The sequence below is a fragment of the Gobio gobio genome (genome assembly GCF_949357685.1).
Source record: "Gobio gobio genome assembly, chromosome: 18".
In the NCBI taxonomy this organism is placed as follows: domain Eukaryota; kingdom Metazoa; phylum Chordata; class Actinopteri; order Cypriniformes; family Gobionidae; genus Gobio; species Gobio gobio.
The window spans coordinates 18,180,545-18,202,605 of NC_137111.1; the positions used below are offsets into that span (position 1 = coordinate 18,180,545).

At 41.6% G+C, this 22,061-nt stretch overlaps 1 protein-coding gene across 1 annotated transcript in view; it reads left to right on the plus strand.

Moving 5' to 3' along the window:
• cnnm1 (cyclin and CBS domain divalent metal cation transport mediator 1) overlaps window positions 1-21,437 on the plus strand; it is a gene marked incomplete at its 3' end in the record, with an annotated part of 41,346 nt that extends 19,909 nt beyond the window's left edge. The window contains exons 6-10 of the mRNA XM_079841921.1: window positions 1,782-1,927; window positions 3,645-3,885; window positions 15,203-15,307; window positions 16,134-16,244; window positions 21,358-21,437. Of these exons, the coding sequence (XP_079698047.1) occupies window positions 1,782-1,927; window positions 3,645-3,885; window positions 15,203-15,307; window positions 16,134-16,244; window positions 21,358-21,437 (683 nt within the window). The remainder of the gene's footprint in view (window positions 1-1,781; window positions 1,928-3,644; window positions 3,886-15,202; window positions 15,308-16,133; window positions 16,245-21,357) is intronic.
• Between the last annotated feature and the right edge of the window lie 624 nt (window positions 21,438-22,061).

A 22,061-nucleotide genomic window follows, 5' to 3' on the forward strand; every position in this document is an offset into this window, starting at 1 on the left:
TCACACATCAAATTCGCACAGGGCCTTGCACACCCCTTGCCACGGGCCTGGATGTCAACCTTTTACATTCACAAACAGCTATATTACACACTACATGAAAAAGCTAATATCTAAAAAAGCATAATGCAGGCACTTTATTATTGTCAGAATTCATCATTGGAGCTGAACAGATCCACAGAGTTTCCAGAATATCTTGAACAAGATATTCCTGCAGTAAAAATATTAATGAGCAATTAAAAACTCTGAGAGGCATTGAGAGCGTGGAGCATACGTGACCCCTCTAGCAACGTTATCGAGAGATAATTAAGGCGGAAAACTAAACAGAGCGGCTATGTAAATCTTTGGAGAGCAGAGTAGAGGGTAATTACAGTGGGAGAGAACTCTCGTCTGCCCACTCAGGCAAAAATTAGCACGTTATTATATAAGGATGTAAATCGCACAAGCTTAGCGTCAGGAAAATGTTAAAATAACTACAAGGATGGAGCCTTTAGCCCTTGTTGAAGGGATTAATTTAGAACAAATGTGCGTTAAAGTGTCTGTGTCAAAGTCTGAGGTTTTTCTCTGCATCTCTCTCAGCGAGAGATTTCTCTCATCTCTCTCAAGCCACACCGCAGATGCAAACACACTTTTCAATACACTCCGTGCAGGACCTCATTCTTTGCTAATGAGATATGGCATCACATGGGCATCTAAAATGAAACCACAGAGATCCCGTGTGGTGCAGGACAAGGTTTTTGCTCTCATTCATTTGAATGATTCCGCCATAGCTAAGTGTAAAAAATATACAATGCCTATACACCGATCAGGCATAACATTATGATGTGGTGAAGTGAATAACACTGATTATCTCTTCATCACGGCACCTGTTAGTGGGTGGGATACATTAGGCAGCAAGTGAACATTTTGTCCTCAAAGTTGATGTGTAATAAGCAGGAAAAATGGGAAAGCGTAAGGTTTTGAGCGAGTTTGAAAATAGCCAATTTGTGATGGCTAGACGACTGGGTCAGAGCATCTCCAAAACTGCAGCTCTTGTGGGGTGTTCCCGGTCTGCAGTGGTCAGTATCTATCTAAGTGGTCCAAGGAAGGCACAGTGGTGAACCGGCGCCAAGGTCATGGGCGGCCAAGGTTTATTGATGCACGTGGGGAGCGAAGGCTGGCCTGTGTGGTCCTTTCAAATAGATGAGATACTGTGGCTGAAATTGCTCAAGAAGTTAATGCTGGTTCTGATAGAAAGGTGTCAGAATACACAGTGCATCGCAGTTTGTTGCGTATGGGGCTGCATAGCCGCAGACCAGTCAGGGACCAACCAGTCTTGCTGACCCGTGTCCACCGCCAAAAGCGGCAAAATTGTGAGCATCAGAACTGGACCACGGAGCAATGGAAGAAGGTGGATCACGTTTCCTTTTACATCACATGGATGTGATAATGTGATATTATAATATAATGCGCCCTGTCACAAAGCAAAAATGGTTTAGGAATGGTTTGAGGTGTTGACTTGGGGTCCAAATTTCCCAGAACTCAATCCAATCGCTATTCTTCCGTGGGATGTGCTGAACAAACAAGTCCGATCCATGGAGGCCCCACCTCGCAACTTACAGGACTTAAAGGATCTGCTTCTAACATCTTGGTGCCAGATACCACAGCAAACCTTCAGGGGTCTAGTAGAGTCCATGCCTCGACGGGTCAGAGCTGTTTTGGCAGCAAACGGGAGACCAACACTAAATATCTAAATATCTGTGACAATAATTTAAGCAATAATCAACTGAATTACTTTGATCCAGTCCACAGGTCACCATCACGAAGCAGCGGTCTCAATCATTCAGATACTACAATCCATGGAGGCAGCCTGGGTCAACTGAGCATCAGTGGAGGACCGTATATACCAGACTATTCAGTTCGCCAGCTCACAGACTTACAGATCATTAAGGTAAATTTGACTATGCTGAGAGAAATTCAGTTTTTCAGGCTGCTGGATGAGGGAAAATACACAAAGAAAATTCTAGGTTATATTATGGTTCACATAACCCAATGTCAAAATATATTATCTATTACACCCTGTGGTAGAAAATCATGGTTTTAATGTTGTTTATATGTCTATGTGGTGTTTTAATATGCTTGCACAAATTCATCAGTCAACAGCAATGCTGAGTATTTTCCCCTTAAAACTGCAGTGAACCAAAGACAGTCTCCCATTTCCTACCATCCCAATCATGTAACCAATCCCATCAATTTCCTTCTTATTATCAAATCAATATTTTAAAATGATTTCTGAAGGATCATGAGACACTGAAGACGGGAGTAATGATGCTGAAAATTCAGCTTTGCGTCACAGGAATACATTACATTTTTAAATATATTAAAATAGAAAAACTGGTAACACTTTACAATAAGGTTCATTAGTTAACATTAGTTAACAAACTAATAATGAACTGCACTTATAAACCATTTATTTATCTTTGTTGATGTTAATTTCAACATTTACTAATGCATTATTAAAATCTTGATGACATTAGTTAATGCACTGTGAACTAACATGAACAAACCATGAACAGCTGGATTAACTAATGCTAAACAGAGGTGTTGTTCATGGTTAGTTCATGTTAACTAATGCATTAATTAATGTTAACTAATACAACCTTATTGTAAAGTGTTACCAAAAAACTTTAGGGTTCAATTCTCGCTATTAACTAGTTGCTTATTAGCATGCATATTACTAGGATATTGGTTGTTCATGAATACTTATAAAGCACATAGTAAAGCCTTATTCTGTGTGACCTTATTCTACATCCCTAAACTTAAACACTACAAAAAACGAATGTAAAGCTCAGGTTCTAGGAAGATGAAGACAAAGAAGATGAAGATAACTCAGGGTTTTAATAATAAGATACCAACAAGCCAATATGCGAAACAGTGTTCTTGTGCACAGACAATACCAGACAATGAACTGAAAACAAGCAGGAACTTAAATACACAGATGATTAACTAAAATGAAGAACAGCTGTGATGAATGTGATCAGTGTCCATGGTGACAGATTGTGGCGGGAAAATAGAACAAAGGAAGACATGTGACCAATGAAAACAACTGATAGTCCATGACGGAACATAACTGTGACAACTAACTATTAACAAGCAGTAAATTAGGAGTTTATTGAGGCAAAAGTCGTTGTTAATAGTGAATATGTGTTCCCCATACTAAAGTGTAACCAAAAGTTCTTTTAAATTGTAATAATATTTCACAATAGGTCTGTTTTAACTGTATTTTCGATCAAATAAATGCATGCAGCCTTTGGGCTGTTTCAAAAACAAAACAATGATTGATCAAAACAATTGATCAGTACACTCTAAAAAATTCAATTGGGTTGTTTTAAGCAAATATTTAACCCAACCGCCGGGTTAAAACAACACATTCACTGGGTTAAAACAACCCAATTGCTGTAAAACAACCCAATTTAGTCCATTTTCAACCCAGCTTGGGTTGTTTTTAACCCAGCATTTTTTAGAGTGTAGTGTATTAGAAAAGCAAATAATTTTTTATAATAATAATAAATAATGCGTATTTAAATATTCCAATACTATATTAGAAACATATTATCATGAGATATGTATTGTAAAATTGTGTCAATATGTTATGTCATTCATTCCAGATCACTCGTAACCATTATCAGAACGCCCTGACAGCTACACGCATGGACAGCTCTCCCCAAACACCTGATGCCGACAGTCAAGCTCCTGGGGAGAGAATGACAATCCCTGAGATTCGTTCCAACAGCATCGCTCTCCCGCTGACTGAGCCGCGGCCCTGTCTGACCCGATTCCACCAGCACAGCCACCTCTACAGACAGCCGGACAGCACCACCACCCTCAATGAGAGAAACCGCATCGTCCGTGAGTGCATTCGCCTTCCATTTATAGAGTCTGACTTTCTCAGGTTCGTTTGGCTGTTTGTCAGGCAGCAAATAAATATGAAAACAATTTGACACTGAAATATATTTTTACTCCTGAGCTAGATTTATATGAGCAGCCAGCAAAAGATTTATATGACAGATCATTTGAGCTCATCTTTAAAGGCTGGCAATGATTGCATAACCACAGTGTCAAGCCACTGTTTGAGGAACAGTAAGAAAGTTGTTTTATACAGTTTGAATATAGCCTAATTTAAGCATAACTATCAATGTCAGCCGTCTTAAAGTGCCCCTATTGTGCTATTTTAAAGGTTCCTAGTTTTGTTTTGGAAGTCTCCTGCAATAGGTTTATGTGCATCCAAGGTAAAAAAACAACAACAACACATGTCTCAAAGAGTCTAAAAAAACCGTTTGTATGAAGATTCAGTCTCTTTAAACCCCTCCTTTTTGAGAGCCTACTCTGCTCTGATAGGTCAGATGTTTAGCCCAGTCTGTTGTGATTGCTCTTCTGCTTACAGCTCGTGAGGGAAACAAAATATAACCAAATGTGAATTTCGGCTCCAGATCTTCCTCAGCGCTTGGATAGGATACACAGTGATACGAACAGTAACAATGGCGTCTGTTTTACCGTATCAATTCGAGTCCTCATCCTTTAGAAGTGCAACATTTGCTTTAGCAGATCAGAAAACTCCTCAATATGTCGACAACGCGCAAACTCTTCCTGTCTCAGCTACAAACTACAGTGTTTGGGGCTGTTTTAAAGTAGACTTTGTTTGCGGGAAGCCAATGAAAACCATAGGCTGGCATTATGCAAATGTTTGTTACGTAGGTATTCAACAGGAAGTGAGACTGGAATTTCTGGTGACTCGTTTCAGCAATTCAGAATCGATTCTTTCTTTTAGGAGACAAGAACTTGTTTTATGCACTTTGATCTTTAAAACTTTGCAGACCATTTACATTCACAAACATCTCTATTTGTCAGGGTTCTGTCACTTCGGTCTAGCTTACTCTTGGTTTGTGACAGAGCCCTGATACTCCTGTATTGTTTGTCTTGTCTTGTGCTCTTCTGTCCTTGTGAGTTTTGTGTGTGGGGCGTGGCACTTCGGTCTAGTTTGGTTTCAGTTTTGTGTTGGGATTCGGACATTCATGCTCCGTTTGTTTGTTTTCTGTCGTGAGCTCTTATGTTCATGTTATGTTTTGTGTTGTGTAGCACGCGGCTGTTTTTTTTCACTGGCTGCGTGCTTTTTTATGTTGTCATGTTTTGTGTGAACATGCAGCTTATAGGCTTGTTCGACTTCATACAGCGATGCGCAGACCGATCGGCGGCTGACCATAGACAGTAAAAGAAATGGACACAGCGACCCCATAGGCTTCGACGAGGAAAAGTGAAGTCAGTTAGAAGCACTCACTTCCTGATGGCTGAGCAGCCTCAGACTGAGCTTGACGACGTAGATGTGACGTGAGCAACCAGTCTGACAGTTGGAAGTCTTCTAGTAGTTGTGCAAAGTGAAATCTGAATCACGTTGTTGAAATATTTTGTCCTGTTGCTTTTGGCTTTCTATGGGCTTCTCCCCATGCTTCTCCCTTGACTTTATCTGACTTTATGCCTCCACGTCCCCCCGATTGCCTCATAGAGAGTAAAAGATTGCCTGCGAGCTTCTACTCCTGTCTATACGGTAATTTCTCTACTGCGCGACAGAGTAGCATGGTTATGACGCAATCGTTAGCCTATTTTTACAAAAACGGCTTCTACTGGATTATAGTGTAAGATACAAGGTAATGGAGCCTTTTATACATTGTCGTGCTGGATTACCCCCTTGCGGCTGACTTGAAGCAGTGCATGCCGGGTCGAAATTTCATCTGACTTGAGACAGCGCCGAGGCCACGTGACGTATGACATCAAATTGCCGCGAGAGCGGCTAATGCAGCCGGTGCAGTTTTTCTTGAGGCCTTGTGTTTGCAGTCCTGTGCTGGATCGTTGTTGAACGTGCTTTGTGTTTCCCTGCTCCTTGAGTTAAGTCAAGGCTTGTTTTTTCCCCCCTTGAGATAGTTTTTGTTGTTTTATTTTATTATTAATAAAAAGCCTGAGTCCTCACTCATCCCTTACCTCAACCCTGACAATATTACACAGTGCATGAGAGGTAATGTTCGAAAAAAGCACATATGGCCTGTATAATGTTTTTGAAAACTGAGGATGCAGATAATGCATGATAATGATGAAACATGTGATAGAATTAAGAGGTTTCTTACAGCTTCCAAGCGCAAAACAAGACAGATGGCTTAGGCCGAACTCTAATCCTCTTAGCAGTAAAAGTAATCAGACTATGTGTGATAAGGTTTAACTCCGATTCTTAAGATAGAAATCATTTATAATGCCAACAGAGACACAACAAAGTTCAGTTTCCACTAATAAATTAAGTCTGTTTTAAAGTGTACACAGGATCAAAGGCAGGTTAATCAGATTACACTGTTTAACAAAATCATATCAATGTTTGCTTTTATATCAAAGGCTACTGTAAATATTTAATGTACTGTGCATGTAGTACTGATAGCAAACTTCACGACATAGCAGTTCCACAATCAAAGTTGAAATTCATTGCAGTTTTACATAAAATCCAAAATTGTTTGGCTTTTCATCCACGTTTGAAGGCTTGAGGTTGTCCGAGGCTGTGTATTCATAAAAACTGTCGAAACAAAATAGACAAAATATACAGATATAGGCCTATTGCTCTGCATCAAAAAATTGACCATAAATATTGATGAATATATTTTTTTAATCCAATAAATGCTTAAAATATCTCCTCAGTCAGAATTATAAATCCCACATGCCACCAGTTGAATGATACAACTGTATTCACACATACAAAATCAGCAAATCATTTGATAATCTCCCTCAGATCTTGCCTCAAATTGATATAGCCAAAAGGATATCATCTAAAGAGAAATGCAGGATCATTTTGTATTTCATCACCCAGGAAGTGGTGAGAAAAAGTGTCTCCATTGCTTTCATCGCTCAGTACAAACTGTTAATGTGGTTAATCCCAGGTTGTGATAAAAATGACATTTCACCGTCTCTGTGGACCTGTTAAAACCTCCTGAGACCCAGAAATATATATATATTTTTATTTTTGAATTTAGTATTTTTTTTACATTGTTTAGAGCATAAGAAACAAATGGGGAAAAAAAACTTTTTTGAAAAATAATTATATTTTATTCATATATTATGATATGTCCTCTGTAGTTGACACCAGTTATTTAAAAAATAAAATGACATGAAATTGCATGTATAGGCAAAAACAGTGGGATTTATTTTTAATTCAATCAATTTTTAAGTTTCAGGATTTTTTTTAACCAAACTTTGTTTAAATATGATTATAAACTATGTTATGAACGATATAACGAAATGCATTGATTTACAATTTTACTTTATGCAATATGTGGTTAAAATGGCAATACTTGGATTTTCCCATTCAATACAATGTATCTATACACTGCATCTAATTTGCATATTCATGTGTTCTTGATGCAACATGTAATGAAAATAGAAGTGTAAAAATGGGAGTAATAATTGGCAACATTTTCATAATAATATCTAATATTTCATAGGAATATTGATATATAATTTATTTCCCTATTCACTTCTTGTGTCTCCAAAATGCCTGATAAATATGAAGACTCTGTGATCCTGGCGTCCACTACAGTGGACATTTATGAAATCAATGCCCTGTTTTGTAACAGAAAGTCATATTTTGATTAGAAACCCCATAACATTTTCCTGAGATGTTGATTTACAACAAATAATTTGAATTATAATTACAAAATATTATCATATTTCCATAAGTTGTTGTCCTGGTAAAACCTCCAAACATTTGATATTTCTGCAAAGCCCCAAATGTGCTCTGTACAAGACATCCAGACTTAAAACTGTGACATGAATGATGTCAGAGGAAATCACAAAAATGTAATGTCCACTACAGTGGACAAAAGTCATAGCCTGACGTCGTCATACTCAACTCTAGTCAGAATTTGAGTCTGATACTGCTCCGTTGGGCTGTGATTATGGGGCGTGTTTCAATCGAACCAGGAAAGACCTCAATTGGATAGACCTACAACCAATCAGAGCAACGGAGCGACGCATAACGTTAGTTGTCTAATGTCAACAGAACGTCTCGGTTACGTATGTAACCCTCGTTCCCTGAAGGAGGGAACGGAGACGTACGTCGGAACTGACCGACGAATTGGGATCTGTTTCCAGAGACCGACCTACTTCGAGTGATTAAAACGAGCCAATGGACATTGGCATGCGGTTCACACATTCCACGCACCGCCCCGCAGCGCGGGTATAAATACGGAAGTGGAATACCGCATCATTGCTTTTCAACTGAGGAGCCGAGATAAGTGACTCGGCCTTCAGCTGAAGCACAGCACCTGGCGACGGGACGTACGTCCCCGTTCCCTCCTTCAGGGAACGAGGGTTACATACTTAACCGAGACGTTCCCTTTCAGTCGGTCACGTTCGACGTACGTCGGAACTGACCGACGAATTGGGATCCCTACCAACACGCCAGGAGGCTGGCCCTTCCAGCATCCTGCCTGAGCTCGCTGGACCACTCCTATGTTAGAGTGTGAGTCAGGGCTCCAGGCAGGGAAGGACAGTCACTGCTGTTCCTGCAAGACCCACTCAGTGTGACTATTGGAAAACGCTGGGAAAGCGTGCCCATCTCGGGAGATGGTACGCTGCGGAGCCACGTCCTTCAATGGAAGGAGAGGTGGAATACACATAAGGACTAACCTAACAGGGTAGTGCAACAAATGGCAGTCTCTGGAATGGACCCAACCTGGTTCCAGGGGGGGGGAGAACATACCCAGAGACGACAGAGGAAGCTCTGTCGAGGGAAAGACACGGGGCTAGCCGAGTAGGGTAGCTGGTACCGTGGAGAATACACATATGGGGTAGCCGTGAGGGGACCGCAACATATGGAACCCAGCCTACACACACGTTCCACAAGCATACGGGTGCAGGCCTGGCATCAGACGGCCGCCACGTCTGACACCGAAGGGGTGACGGAGGAACTCACAGGGTTAGCCGTTTCCGGGGAACGCAACTGGAGCAGAATAGACGCACGTATCCGGCCCAGAGGGCGGGAGTGGCGTATGCAAGCCGACACTAGAACGGGCACTTAGCGCTGCTGGCCACTGGGGGCGAGAATGCGGGAAGATACCGGCTCTACACGGAGGCTATAAAATCTAGCAAACGTGTTAGGTGTCGCCCAGCCCGCAGCTCTACATATATCTGTCAGCGAGGCGCCTTGAGCCAACGCCCAGGAAGAAGCAACACTCCTTGTTGAGTGTGCTCGCAACCCGAACGGGCAAGGTACGTCTTGGGACTGGTAAGCCAAGACAATGGCATCCACTATCCAGTGGGCCAACCTCAGCTTGGAGACAGCCTTTCCCTTCTGCTGGCCTCTGTAACAGATGAAGAGCTGCTGTGAGGATCTGAAGCTCTGAGTCCGGTCAACGTAAGCGCGAAGAGCGCGGACGGGACAAAAAGCTAGGGCTGGGTCTGCCTCCTCCGAAGGCAGCGCTTGCAGGCTCACCACCTGGTCCCGTAAGGGAGTGGTAGGAACCTTGGGCACGTATCCAGGCCGGGGTCTCAGGACAACGTGAGAGTTGGCCGCCCCGAATTCTAGGCACGATTCGTCGACCGAGAGTGCATACAGGTCCCCTACCCTCTTGATTGAAGCCAATGCAATCAGGAGAACTGTCTTCATGGACAGGATTTTTAGCTCAACAGACTGCAAAAGTTCAAATGGAGGACCCTGAAGTGCTCTGAGCACCAGGGCTAAGTCCCAAGAGGGTAACGAGGTAGAACGAGGAGGATTTAGTCTCCTCGCACCTCTGAGGAACCTGACGATTAAGTCGTGCTTACCTAAGGATTTACCGTCTACTGCATCGTGATACGCCGCTATTGCTGCGACGTATACTTTGAGGGTGGAGGGAGACAGCCTTCGCTCCAGCACATCCTGCAGGAAGGAAAGCACAACGTTAATCGAACACCTTCGGGGGTCTTCCCGGTGGGAAGAGCACCACTCGACGAACAGGTTCCACTTCAGAGAGTAGAGGCGCCTCATAGAGGGGGCTCTAGCTGAAGCGATGGTGTCTACCACTGCTTGTGGTAGGCCACCTAGAACCTCCGCGTCCCGTCCAGGGACCAGACATGGAGATTCCAGAGGTCTGGACGCGGGTGCCATAGAGTGCCCTGCCCCTGAGAAAGCAGGTCCTTCCTCAGGGGGATCGGCCAGGGAGGGGCTGTCGCAAGGAGTGTGAGTTCTGGGAACCAGGTCCGGTTGGGCCAGTAGGGCGCAACTAACAAGACCTGCTCCTCGTCCTCCCTGACCTTGCACAGTGTCTGTGCGAGAAGGCTCACTGGGGCAAACGCATATTTGCGTAGGTCCCGGGGCCAGCTGTGCGCCAGTGCATCTGTGCCTAAGGTACCTCCGGTCAGGGAGTAGTACCACTGGCAATGGGTTGAGTCCGGAGAAGCGAACAGGTCTACCTGTGCAACTCCGAAGTGGTCCCATATCAGCTGGACGCTCCGGGGGTGGAGTCGCCATTTGCCCGGAGGTGTCAACTGGCGAGAGAGCTCGTCGGCTGTCTGGTTCAGCGCACCTGGGATGTGAATGGAACGAAGTGACCTCACAAACTTCTGACTCCACAGGAGGAGATGGCGGGCGAGCCGGAGCATGCAACGGGAGCGTAGACCACCCTGACGGTTGATGTACGCAGCGGCCGCAGTGCTGTCCGAATGGACCAGTACGTGCTTGCCCCGAAGCGACTTCTTGAACCGGGCCAGGGCAAGACGTACCGCCAGTAACTCTAGGCAATTGATATGCCAACGCAGTTGGGGCCCCGTCCACAGACCCAAAACTGCGTACCCGTTGTACGTGGCCCCCCAGCCTGTGGATGAGGCATCCGTGAAGACCACAGCATGACTCGACACCTGTTCTAGGGACACTCCGTCCCGGAGAAACGAGGGGTCTGACCACGGACTGAAGGTTTGGCGACAGTAAGGAGTAACTAAGACCCGGTACTGACCGCTCTGCCACGCCCATCTCGGGACTCGGTCGTGCAACCAGCGTTGAAGCGGTCTAATATGAAGCAATCCGAGCTGCGTTACCGCGGCTGCAGATGCCATATGCCCCAGGAGCCTCTGAAAGAATTTCAGTGGGACCGCTGTCCTGCCTTTGAACGTATTCAAGCAGTTCAACACTGACCGGACGCGCTCTGGAGTGAGGTGCGCTGTCCGGCTGACCGAATCCAGCTCCATGCCGAGATAAGAGATCCTCTGTGCGGGGCAGAGTTTGTTCTTCTCTCGGTTGAACTGAAGTCTCAACGGGCTGAGGTGACTGAGCACCATGTCCCTGTGTTCGCACAACTGCTCCCGAGACTGGGCGAGTATAAGCCAGTCGTCGCGATAGTTGAGTAAGCGAACGGCGCGTTCTCTGAGCGGAACAATGGCTGCCTCGGCGACCTTCGTGAAGACGCGAGGCGACAGGGACAGCCCGAAGGGCAAGACTTTGTACTGATATGCCTTCCCCTCGAATGCAAAGCGTAGGAACGGTCTGTGTCGAGGAAGGATAGAGACATGAAAGTACGCGTCCTTCAGGTCGATCGCTGCAAACCAATCTCGGGGACGGATGCATTGGAAAATGCGTGTCTGCGTTAACATTTTGAACGGGAGCTTGTGCAGGGCCCGATTCAGAATGTGCAGGTCCAAGACTGGCCTTAACCCACTCCCTTTCTTGGGTACAATGAAGTAGGGGCTGTAGAACCCCGACCTCATATCGGCAGGAGGAACCGGCTCGATCGCGCCCTCGCCAGCAGGGCATCGATCTTGAACCGCAAGACATGGGCATCGCTGCTCCGCACGGAGGTGAAGAGGATGCCCCTGTACTTGGGAGGCCGGCGTGCGGATTGAATCGCATAGCCGAGTCTGATGGTACGGATGAGCCAGCGAGACGGCCTGGGGAGACCTAACCAGGCCCCCAGAGACCGAACTAGCGGGACCAACGGCACCACAGACGTACAGCGAGGTGGAATATTCAGACCCGACTCGGGAGGCCCGGAGGCGGCCCGGAGTGTTGCCTGAATACTCCAGGTGGGGCAGAGAGTGGGTGAGAAGGCCCGGGGGGCGTCCTCGGTGCCCAATCTGCTGCCCCCTGGCGAGGGGTGAGAGTAATTTTTGTCGAATAATTAATTTTTGTCTTAATTTTCGTCAACAACCTTTTTTCACTGACGAAAACGAGACGATAACTAAATAAAAACTAGTGTTGGATGACAAAAACTATAACGAAAATCAACTGTCATTTTCGTCAACAAATAAACGAGACGAAAATGTTAGGGAGGGAGGATTAGGGAAGAGATCCAGTCAGAACTGATATCCTGTAGATATCCTGTGTAACAGATGAGCACATTTGATTTGAACGTGCTGATCTAACCAGTGCTCCAGAGCAGCTCACAATCAATGAACATTTGCGCACATTTATGCCATGCAATTGTTTATGAACTAATGTTGATGAATAATGACAGTTTTTACTTTACGATGTTTATATAGTAATATGTTTTAGACGGTTGTAACAAAGCATATTTGATCTCATCTGAACTTGAATGTGCTCCTGCAACTGCAATAGAGGCGCAGACATTTCAAAATAAGAGTCCCGGTGTTTTTCGAGCTTGTTTATCATTAAAAGTCACTTATTATATATTCGTTTTTGGTTACACAATAAACTGTATTTAATTTCATTCCCATTTAATTTATAGTCAGAAGAAAAGACCAGTATTTGACACATATTCTATAAAGTATCAGGGTTATAAAAGTTAACTAAAACCATTTAAAAAAACTTCATTACTTGAAATTAAATAAATGTTAACTGAAATAAAAAATAAAAAAAAATAAACAAACTTATTTGAAGTTTTAGCTTAACCTGACATGGCCTACTGACTAAAACAGAAATACAAAGTTATAAAAACTATATAGCTGTTTTTAAAAAACAGACAAAAAAGTGAATTGAGCTCTCTTTCGTGTATATTTAATGTCAAAAACAAAATTATGTCAAAATGTCAGTTCAAGTGACAGCGGTTATGTAATGCTTAAATGCTTAATGTATTACAATTTAACTAAACTCATTAGATTTTAGGAGACTAAATCTACTGTAGATTTAGTAGACTAAAATCTTATGATATTTAGTCGACTAAAACTAGACTAAAACTAAAAACAATTCAGGTGACTAAAATATGTCTAAAACTAAATGGCATTTTAGTAGGGTTGCCACCCGTCCCGTAAAATACGGAATCGTCCCGTATTTACAAGCAAAATGACGCGTTCCGTATCAAACCAATACGGGACGCGATTTGTTCCGTATTTTACATAGGTCCACACACATAGTTCAATAAACACACAAGGATTTTGCAGTGTGGAGAATACTGATAGCAAATATAAACAAATCAATTTCACAATAAGTAGTACAGGAGCTAATTTGTGCGTGATTGCGTTTTAGCGGCTTTGTTGTCATAGCGGCGGAGTCTCGAGAACATGCCCTGTGCCGTGTGCCTGTAAACTTGCGCGTTTTTTAAAAACATGTCGAGCTCGCGTCGCGTGCGTTCACCGTTTAAACGCAAGAGGATCTCCAAACAGGTATCAATGGGTCTGTCCAGTAACTCATGATGAACCTCAGGCCAGCTGCACACTTTGTGAGAAGCATTTCAGTTGCTCAGACTGACTGACTTAAAGCAACAGCGGTGACAGACACATCTGTGCTTCTAAAGGTAGCCTATAGTTTTTTTTATGGATAATATATTCATATAATATTCCAAACATTATCAGAGCTTGGCAGACAGAATTATTATTTTTAGACAGGTTAATTAATAGATTATAGCCTAATATATGTAATTATTAATTTATAATTTAGCTAATCATACATAACCAATAATCCTGTCATATAAAGTTTATGACATTTAAAAAAAATTAAGATAAAAATGGGACAAATAATTACATGATAATATAGTCATAATTTAAGTAAATTAATTTTAAAAAATTACATTTTTGAAATTCAAAAAAGTGATTACTGGTTCAGAATGGCTGCTTAAAGGGACAGTTCACCCAAAAATGAAAATTCTGTCATCATTTTCTCACCCTCAAGTTGTTCCAAACATGTATACATTTCTTTGTTATGTTGAACACACAGGAAGATTACTATGGAAGTCAATGGTGCCCCCAAAGAAGCCTGGTTACAAACATTCTTCAAAATATCTTCTTTTGTGTTCAGCAGAACAAAGAAACTCTTACAGGTTTGGAACATCATGAGGGCGAGTAAATTGTGACAGAATTTTCATTTTGGGCTGAACTGTCCCTTTAAAGTGCAACAAATAGACTACTAAAGAGTTCTTTAGAAATAAATAAAATAATCAAATGTAAAATAATATAAAATGTGTTCTGTTGCAAGTTCACATACTTGATCTCATGTTTTCTTATAGTTTATTATTGAGATGTCAAGTTGTCAATGTAGAAATAATCATTTCATGACGTGTTTTTTTTTTTTTTTGGGGGGGGGGGGGGGTTGTGAATGGGTGTCCCTTATTTTGCCACACCAAAGGTGGCAACCCTACATTTTAGTCAAAAGACTATGACTAAAACTAAATAAAAATTTGCTGTCAAAATTAACACTGAAGCAAAGTCAACAGTGACAAGAAGTTTGGTTTCATTTCTTTGACATGTTCTATGCGTAGCCTGTGCGTAGCTACGGTTGATGACTAGTCTATTCTTGGGCTATGCTTAGATGCCTATTACATTTTGACAGCCCAAATTTTGTTTTAGACGTTTTCTTGTTTTAGACGTCAAGGCTGTGTTTGGACGGCTATTAGACGTCTTTTAAACGCAAAATTGCTTGCTGGGATAAAGTCTAATGGCTGTTTGAAAAAAAGAGTCAAGGCCTTCAATACATCCCACATCCCACCCCAACTTCCTGTTTCAATATAGGAAATGTGACTGTACTCAGAATTGCTTACTAGCTTTATATGGCAGAAATAGTCAAAGTAGGAACCTATGCTGTTCCAGTGTCAACATAGGACAGAAAATTGTGTCATTTTCATTTTCCTGTCAAAAGACATTTCGTTCCTAGAATTGATTTCAAAGCTTTTAAATGGCTTTCATTGTTTATAACTTTTTTACACTCCTACATAGTACTTCAAATTCCTATTTCCTGTGTGATCAGCTGACTGTGGCTCTCTGTCTCCCCCTGTAGGAAGTAAGTCAGATGGACAGAAGAGCCCCAGTGACTCTGTGTTCCTCCGTATGGATAACATCCCATATATAAGAGACAATCGTGTGGAGAGAAAAGAAGGAACTGGTGGGTGAAATGAAGGATGAGCAATATTATGCACCATTATACAGTGGTTACCTCACTAAGTCCAAAAATGAATATAAAAGCTGCTAAAAAATGTGTATTTGGAACAAAATGAGCATTGGGTGAACATGTTTGTGATTATTTCATAAATAATTTTGAAATACTAAATCAGTTAATCAGTAATTATTTATTTATTTTATTTTATTTTGTAAACCTGTATGCTGTCCATAGACACAAAATGGGAATCTTTGAAGAATATTCAGGTTTCAACTCTTTCATGTTATCATAATATTTCAGATTCATTTAGACTATAGTTTTTTTAATAATGTACAGTTGTATGGACTACTTTTATAATACTTTTATGCAGTAAGAGATTGACGTTTCTTCTGTGCTTGTTTAACAAGGGGGAAACAGCATACAGGTTAGAAAATGACTTGACAGGGTATGTAAATAATGACAGAATATTCATTTTTGGGTGAACTGTCCTTTTAAGAAGGGTGGTGGTCCTCTCTCTGAGTAAATGCACCCAAACTTTCAAACATTGGTGTAGCTGTTTGACAGCGAGAGGGATGTTTGACAGACTGCAGGGAGAGGAAATGCATAAGCTTTAGTTTCTGTTTATATGACCTGCAAAGGAATGTTGACATCAGGCTAGACTGTCCATTTCAGCTCTGCTTGTTATGACTGGAGGTTAACAGGAATTACTCAATCGAGAATCAATGAATCAGTTTGGATGCAGAAGAGAAGAGAAGAGACTAACCAATCGCTTGCCAGCTCAGTTTGTCATGTAATCATGGCCTGTTGTCACAGTGTGTCCGATCTATTTCAGATGCTACGGCCGTACCCATGGAGACAGGCCTGTCTACATCCCAGCTCATCAGCTCTTACTCTCTGGGCGGCTCGGATGAGAACCTGGGGAAAAAACTGCTCCGGAAACTAAGTGTGTATCAGCTGCAATGCACCTAACTGAATCAAACACACAACCATCCCTATATTCTGCTGAAAATTTGTCCTAAATTTGGGAATCTGCCCCGTAATGACGCAACACCTGAGTTTACAGCTACACACACACAAACACCTTTTCAAACTCCATCTGTTTCCTAGCAACCAGCCAGGCAAACTACAGCCCACACATCTGCTTAATAAAAAAGACAAGTCACTTAGAACCATGTGATTTACGCAAGTAGGACATGTTTCTGGGCCAGAAGCCTTTGTTGCTCCTGGAAAATCCTTTTTATCATCATCCCTGCTGTTAAAAAAATTGTGTGGGAGGCTGGTGCTTCGGCAAAACTTTCATCATCAATTTCAGTGATGTTTCCTACTTACATTTATATATTTGGCAGATTCGTTCAGGCAGATAGGGTTCAGGTAAGGGGACTGAGACGGCCATGGCAGATGCTTCATGTTGTGCTCAGTGACACATTTTTGTGTTGATTTTAATGTTTGTTTTGGATCAATGGCCTGATGGAAGATTCACCCACAGCCCATTGAAAGATTTCTATCAGAAGCCATCAGGTTTTGATTTTTTATCTGTTGGTATTTGCTTGAATCCATGATGCCATGTATCTGAACAAGATGTCCAGGACCTCCAACCAAAAAATAGGTCCACAGCATTATAGATCCAACGGTATATTTAACTGTGGGCATGGGGTACTTTTTATCCCTGTTTGCACCAAAGCCACCTGGTGGGTTTGCTGCCAAAAAGTTCTATTTTTTAAAGTTTCATCTGACCATAGAATCCAGTCACTTTTGAAGTGCCAGTCATGTCTGACAACAGAAGAGTTTTTTGGATTTTCCTTGAAACCTTCCCAAACAACATGTGGTGATGTAAGTGCTTTTTGATATTTTTTTCTGCAGCTTTCTGACCCCAAGACTCAACTTATTCTACTTATTTGTTTCTGTCCGTGATCCTTGGAGAGTCTTTGACCACTCGAACGCTCCTCCTCACCGTGCATTAGGATGATAGACACACGTCCTTGTTCAGGCAGATTCGTAACATTTCCTGTTGATTGGAACTTCTTAATTGTAAATGGGGATTCCCTTTCAGTTGGTCATGTTCGACGTTACGTCGACGTTACCGACGTATTGGAATACCAATTGGTTCCCTCCTTCAGGGAACGAGGGTTACATAAGTAACCGAAATGTTTTCAATGCTTTAGCTATTTTCTTAGCCACTTTCTATTTTGTGAAGCTCAACAAACTTTTTGCTGCACATCAGAACTGTATTCTTTGGTTTTACTTTGGTTGTGATGGATGATTTAAGGGACCTTGGCCTTTGTTTCCTCATATTTATACTCATGTGAAACAAGAAGTCCTAGCATAGTCATAGCTAGACAATTTCATGCTCTTAGTCACCCTGGTGTGCTAGAAATTGTAAATATGAATGGAAAAATACTTCAGAGATATTTTACTCATAAGAATTTATAGTGCTGCCAATAATTGTGGCAACGTAAGTTGGAGAAAAACATTTATTTCCAAATGTGATTTCCCCCCACTTTCAATTGTTTTACTTGTCTGGCTATCACCAGACCAAGCTCAATTTAAGATTGAACATTGGTCTGGGGAGTCTGCTCTGTATTTTCTACTGCACAAGAGGCCTGATAAACGACTCTGTACGCAATTGGATAGTCCTTCAACCAATGAGACCACAAGAGGCGTGATCAACGGGCAACGACCCATCGCTTCTCAATCCGTCATCGTGTTAAACCCGCCAATAGCGCGCCAGGGGGACAAGCCAGTCTGTGATTGGTTCCCGCAAAAGTGTAACAGAAGCAGTAGAAATGAATGTACAGGTTTCCAGACTGAGTTGCAGGGCGAAATCAAATTGCCGGCAGATCAGGCTGGGTTTACCCAGTCTATTGTTTTACTTCAATAGCTATGTTTCCATCCACCTATTTTTATGCGCATTTTGGGATATCGCATCAAAAAATGTTGAATGAAAACGCCAAGATGCGCATGAAAACATATGCGCTTGTTTGAGTCGGATACATTTTCTATCCGATACGAAAACATGCGCATAAACTACGATGGAAACGCATTTACCGAATAAATTCCTTGATGCGCATTAAAAAAAATCATGTGACTTTCGCGATGTAACAGCATAACTGTATTAACCAGCGTAAAAATCTTGTTTGCACAGCATCTGAAATGCTGTTTTGGTCTTTCAGAAGTCTGTTGTCAAAGATGCTCAGTATATTTCGCTCTTGGTTTATCTGCCTCTGAAAGCATGACTACACGTTTATTGAGATGCACAAGTTTCTCTGAGACGCAAATAATTTATTATATACGAAAATGATTATATATGGTGGCTTCTCCCATGTTTCTTAGGGATTTTTTATCGGTAGTTTATCAGGAAGTGACGATTATGTTCTCTTCGGCTCACTGGATGGAAACGGTGCTTTATTCGCACATGTTTTATGCGATATTGCATTTTTGCACGTAAATTATATTCGCAACTTTGGATGGAAACATAGCTAGTGAAGGTCAAAAGGATAAACAATGCATATTTATTTTCACAGCCTTTTTTGGTCATATTTACGAAGGAAGCTTTCTGTTTGCTTCATCTGTTCAAGTTTAAAAATCAAAGGCATTCCTAATTCAATTTTGAATAAAGCAGGCCTATCCCTATCAGGATCATGTCCTATTTGATAAATCACGATCATGATCAATCAGTCGTATACGACCAATATTTCAAAATGATTTAACTACTGACAACTTTTCATTTAAAATCTTCAGGTCAAAAACTACATAAATATATAATATATATAATATTTAATAAATAAATGTTTTGTTTCAAACATGAATTTTTCAAACTGACAAATCAAACTCCGTTTTAACGACACCTTTTTCAACTAAAAACTGAAAACTTTTTATGCATTTTGGCCATTAATTTACACCACAACATGTTTTGGGGACCTGAAATGAAAATGCAAACTTTTGATAACGGGTTTCAAAGTACAAGTTTTATCATCTCTGTGTAAACTACAAAAAACTTAATGTCATGTGCATGTATGTGTATTGCGAAAAATACAAAGGAACAACTTTTCAGTTTTTAGTACATCGTTGACATGTAAATGTACTGTTAGTAAATTCTTGAATTTCACTTGATTTTAATTCTACTTCATTATATTCACATTCAAATTTTAAAGGGGTCATGAACAGCCTATACTGTTGTCTGAGGTCAAAGTATGACGTTCGCATGGTTTTTACATTCAAAAACATCATAATGAATAAGTAATAGGCTATTTTCTACCCTGGTTTTGAGCCTCTCTCCTGGAACGTTTGGTTTTTAACGTGCGTGTCGCACTGAAGACCTGGAAGTTAACGCCCACTGCTATGATTGGATAACAGTTTTGCATAATAATGAGTTTCGGCTCTCCCCGTGAGTACATGTGGGGCATTGTTTTGAAAACTTCCAATGTGGTGAAACGGCAACCGGAATCGCCCACAGGGCTCGCAAAATGTCTTTATCAAACAAACACAATTATTTATCTCTCATCCACCCGCAATTAATATCAATGTTATTTTGTATTACTTGGCCCGCCCGATCGGAGGATATATCCGCAAACTGCGCATCACTTACACACACACACACACACACACACACACACACACACACACACACACACACACACACACACACACACACACACACACACACACACACACACACACACACACACACACACACACACACACACACACACACACACACACACACATGTTGGGTTTTCATGTTTTATGGGGACTTTCCATAGGCGTAATGGTTTTTATACTGTACAAACTGTATTTTCTATCCCCCTACACTGCCCCTACCCCTAAACCTACCCATCACAGGAGACATTCTGCAATTTTACATTGTCATGTTTACATTTAGTCTGATTTATAAGATGTTTTCCTCATGGGGACCAAAAAATGTCCCCACAAGGATGAGGATTTTGGATATTGCCATCTTGCACATTTTGTCCCCATAACGTAGGGATTACCAGTCCACGCACACACACACACACACACACACACACATACACACACACACACATACACACACACACATTTTAACAATTTATTTAAGTTCACTTAAAAGAAATGATTTGCAGGGACATAAACAGTATAGGTGCAGTTAAATACATGTACAAAATCATGGCCCAGTGGCATAAAGCAGAGCTTTACAGAGCATATCTCTCAGGTGTTATTGGTATAATTAAAAGTCTCTCCGCCATATATGGCGGCTGCCTATGATAGCAGACAGGGCACAGTACTTCGCTAGCCATTTGGCCCTCTTTTTGGGCATCCCAAGTTGTTGAAGCCCTCTTACCACCACCCTATGTGTGTGTCCTTGTCCTAAGCTGCCAAATATGAACACGAGTAGTCTGCCCCGATAACCGATCTCTAAGATGGTGTTTAAGAGCGGCTGGTATTTAATGACCTTGGTCATAAAGGCTTCCTCCATGCTAGAGTCAAAGGTGTCTGCAACCTCACTGAGCTCCTCATTAATCACAATAACATCTGGTGTATTAGCAGACAGATGTAAAAAAGCATCAGATTTACTATTGCCATGCTGAAACATGGATGCTTTTACACTAGAGTGTTTGTATATTTTTACTGAAGGTGAGAGATGTTTTGATACGTCTTTCACTATAAGGTCCACTATTCTGTCAAGGGTTGGCATATTCTGAGATTGAGCGTTTGCTGGGCCTGGTGTCAATAAAAGCTTTTCTTTTACTAAAAAAGAAGTTTTCAGCTCCAAAACTTACAGGATATTCTTATATCATGATGAACTTTTATATATCAAAGGCTGAATGAAAAGTTGATCAAAGGCTGAATGACCCCTTTAATTCAACATGTTTGCTTCCACAGTTAAAATTGAATCAAAATTCAGGGATTTAATTGAACATTTTACGGCAGTCTTAATTCGTTTTGAATTGCACACAACCATGCCAGGGTCACGATCAATCAGTTGTATACAAAAGGATCCATCGACTGACAGCTTTTCATTTAAGATATTCATGTCAGTTCAAAACTAGGCATTTTATATTTCACTTTCTTCTCTCCAGGCAACAGAAAAAGAAAGAAGTCCCGTGATGGAGATAAACCTTTGGAAGACAATCCTGAACATTCACAAGTGAAGACCTAGCATTCATTCTATGGGGTTGCTTCTCTCTCGCGCTCTCCTGCTTCTCCGACAAATGTGAAATCTTCTCCAGCCTTCCTCTGGATCTTGAGAGAGAGAGAGAAAGCACAAACCGGTGTACACAGACCACCACAACAGGATGTAGCATCATAAAACCTTGCCTTCAGCATTGCAACTGGACGACGCTCAATGCCTGTTACAACAAACCTGAAATTTCTAACATGCAGCAAGACACACAAGATGCTACTTAACCGGTGACATACTACAGTTTTGATGGCGGTGTATGATGATGTCATCTCCAGTCACTGTGGTAATGACAGGTCCTCTGACCCAGGCAAAGCCAGCAAGCACAAGCCTGGAGACCTGAAGCCAACCATCTTACCAATGAGACGGCAGAACCTTTACTACGTCACAAAGCGTGGTCATCTGTCGGTAGAATTATCTTGAGACAAAGTGTTTATTGTGCGATTTTATATCATATTAAGTCAGAAGTATATGTCAGGCTGTGCCTGAAAATCAATTAAGATGAATTTATTAATATCAAAGCACTTTGAGACAGATCAGACCCATTTATTCCATATTCTGTTGAATAGCTAAATGGTTGAAAGAGGAAAAAATACCTATATT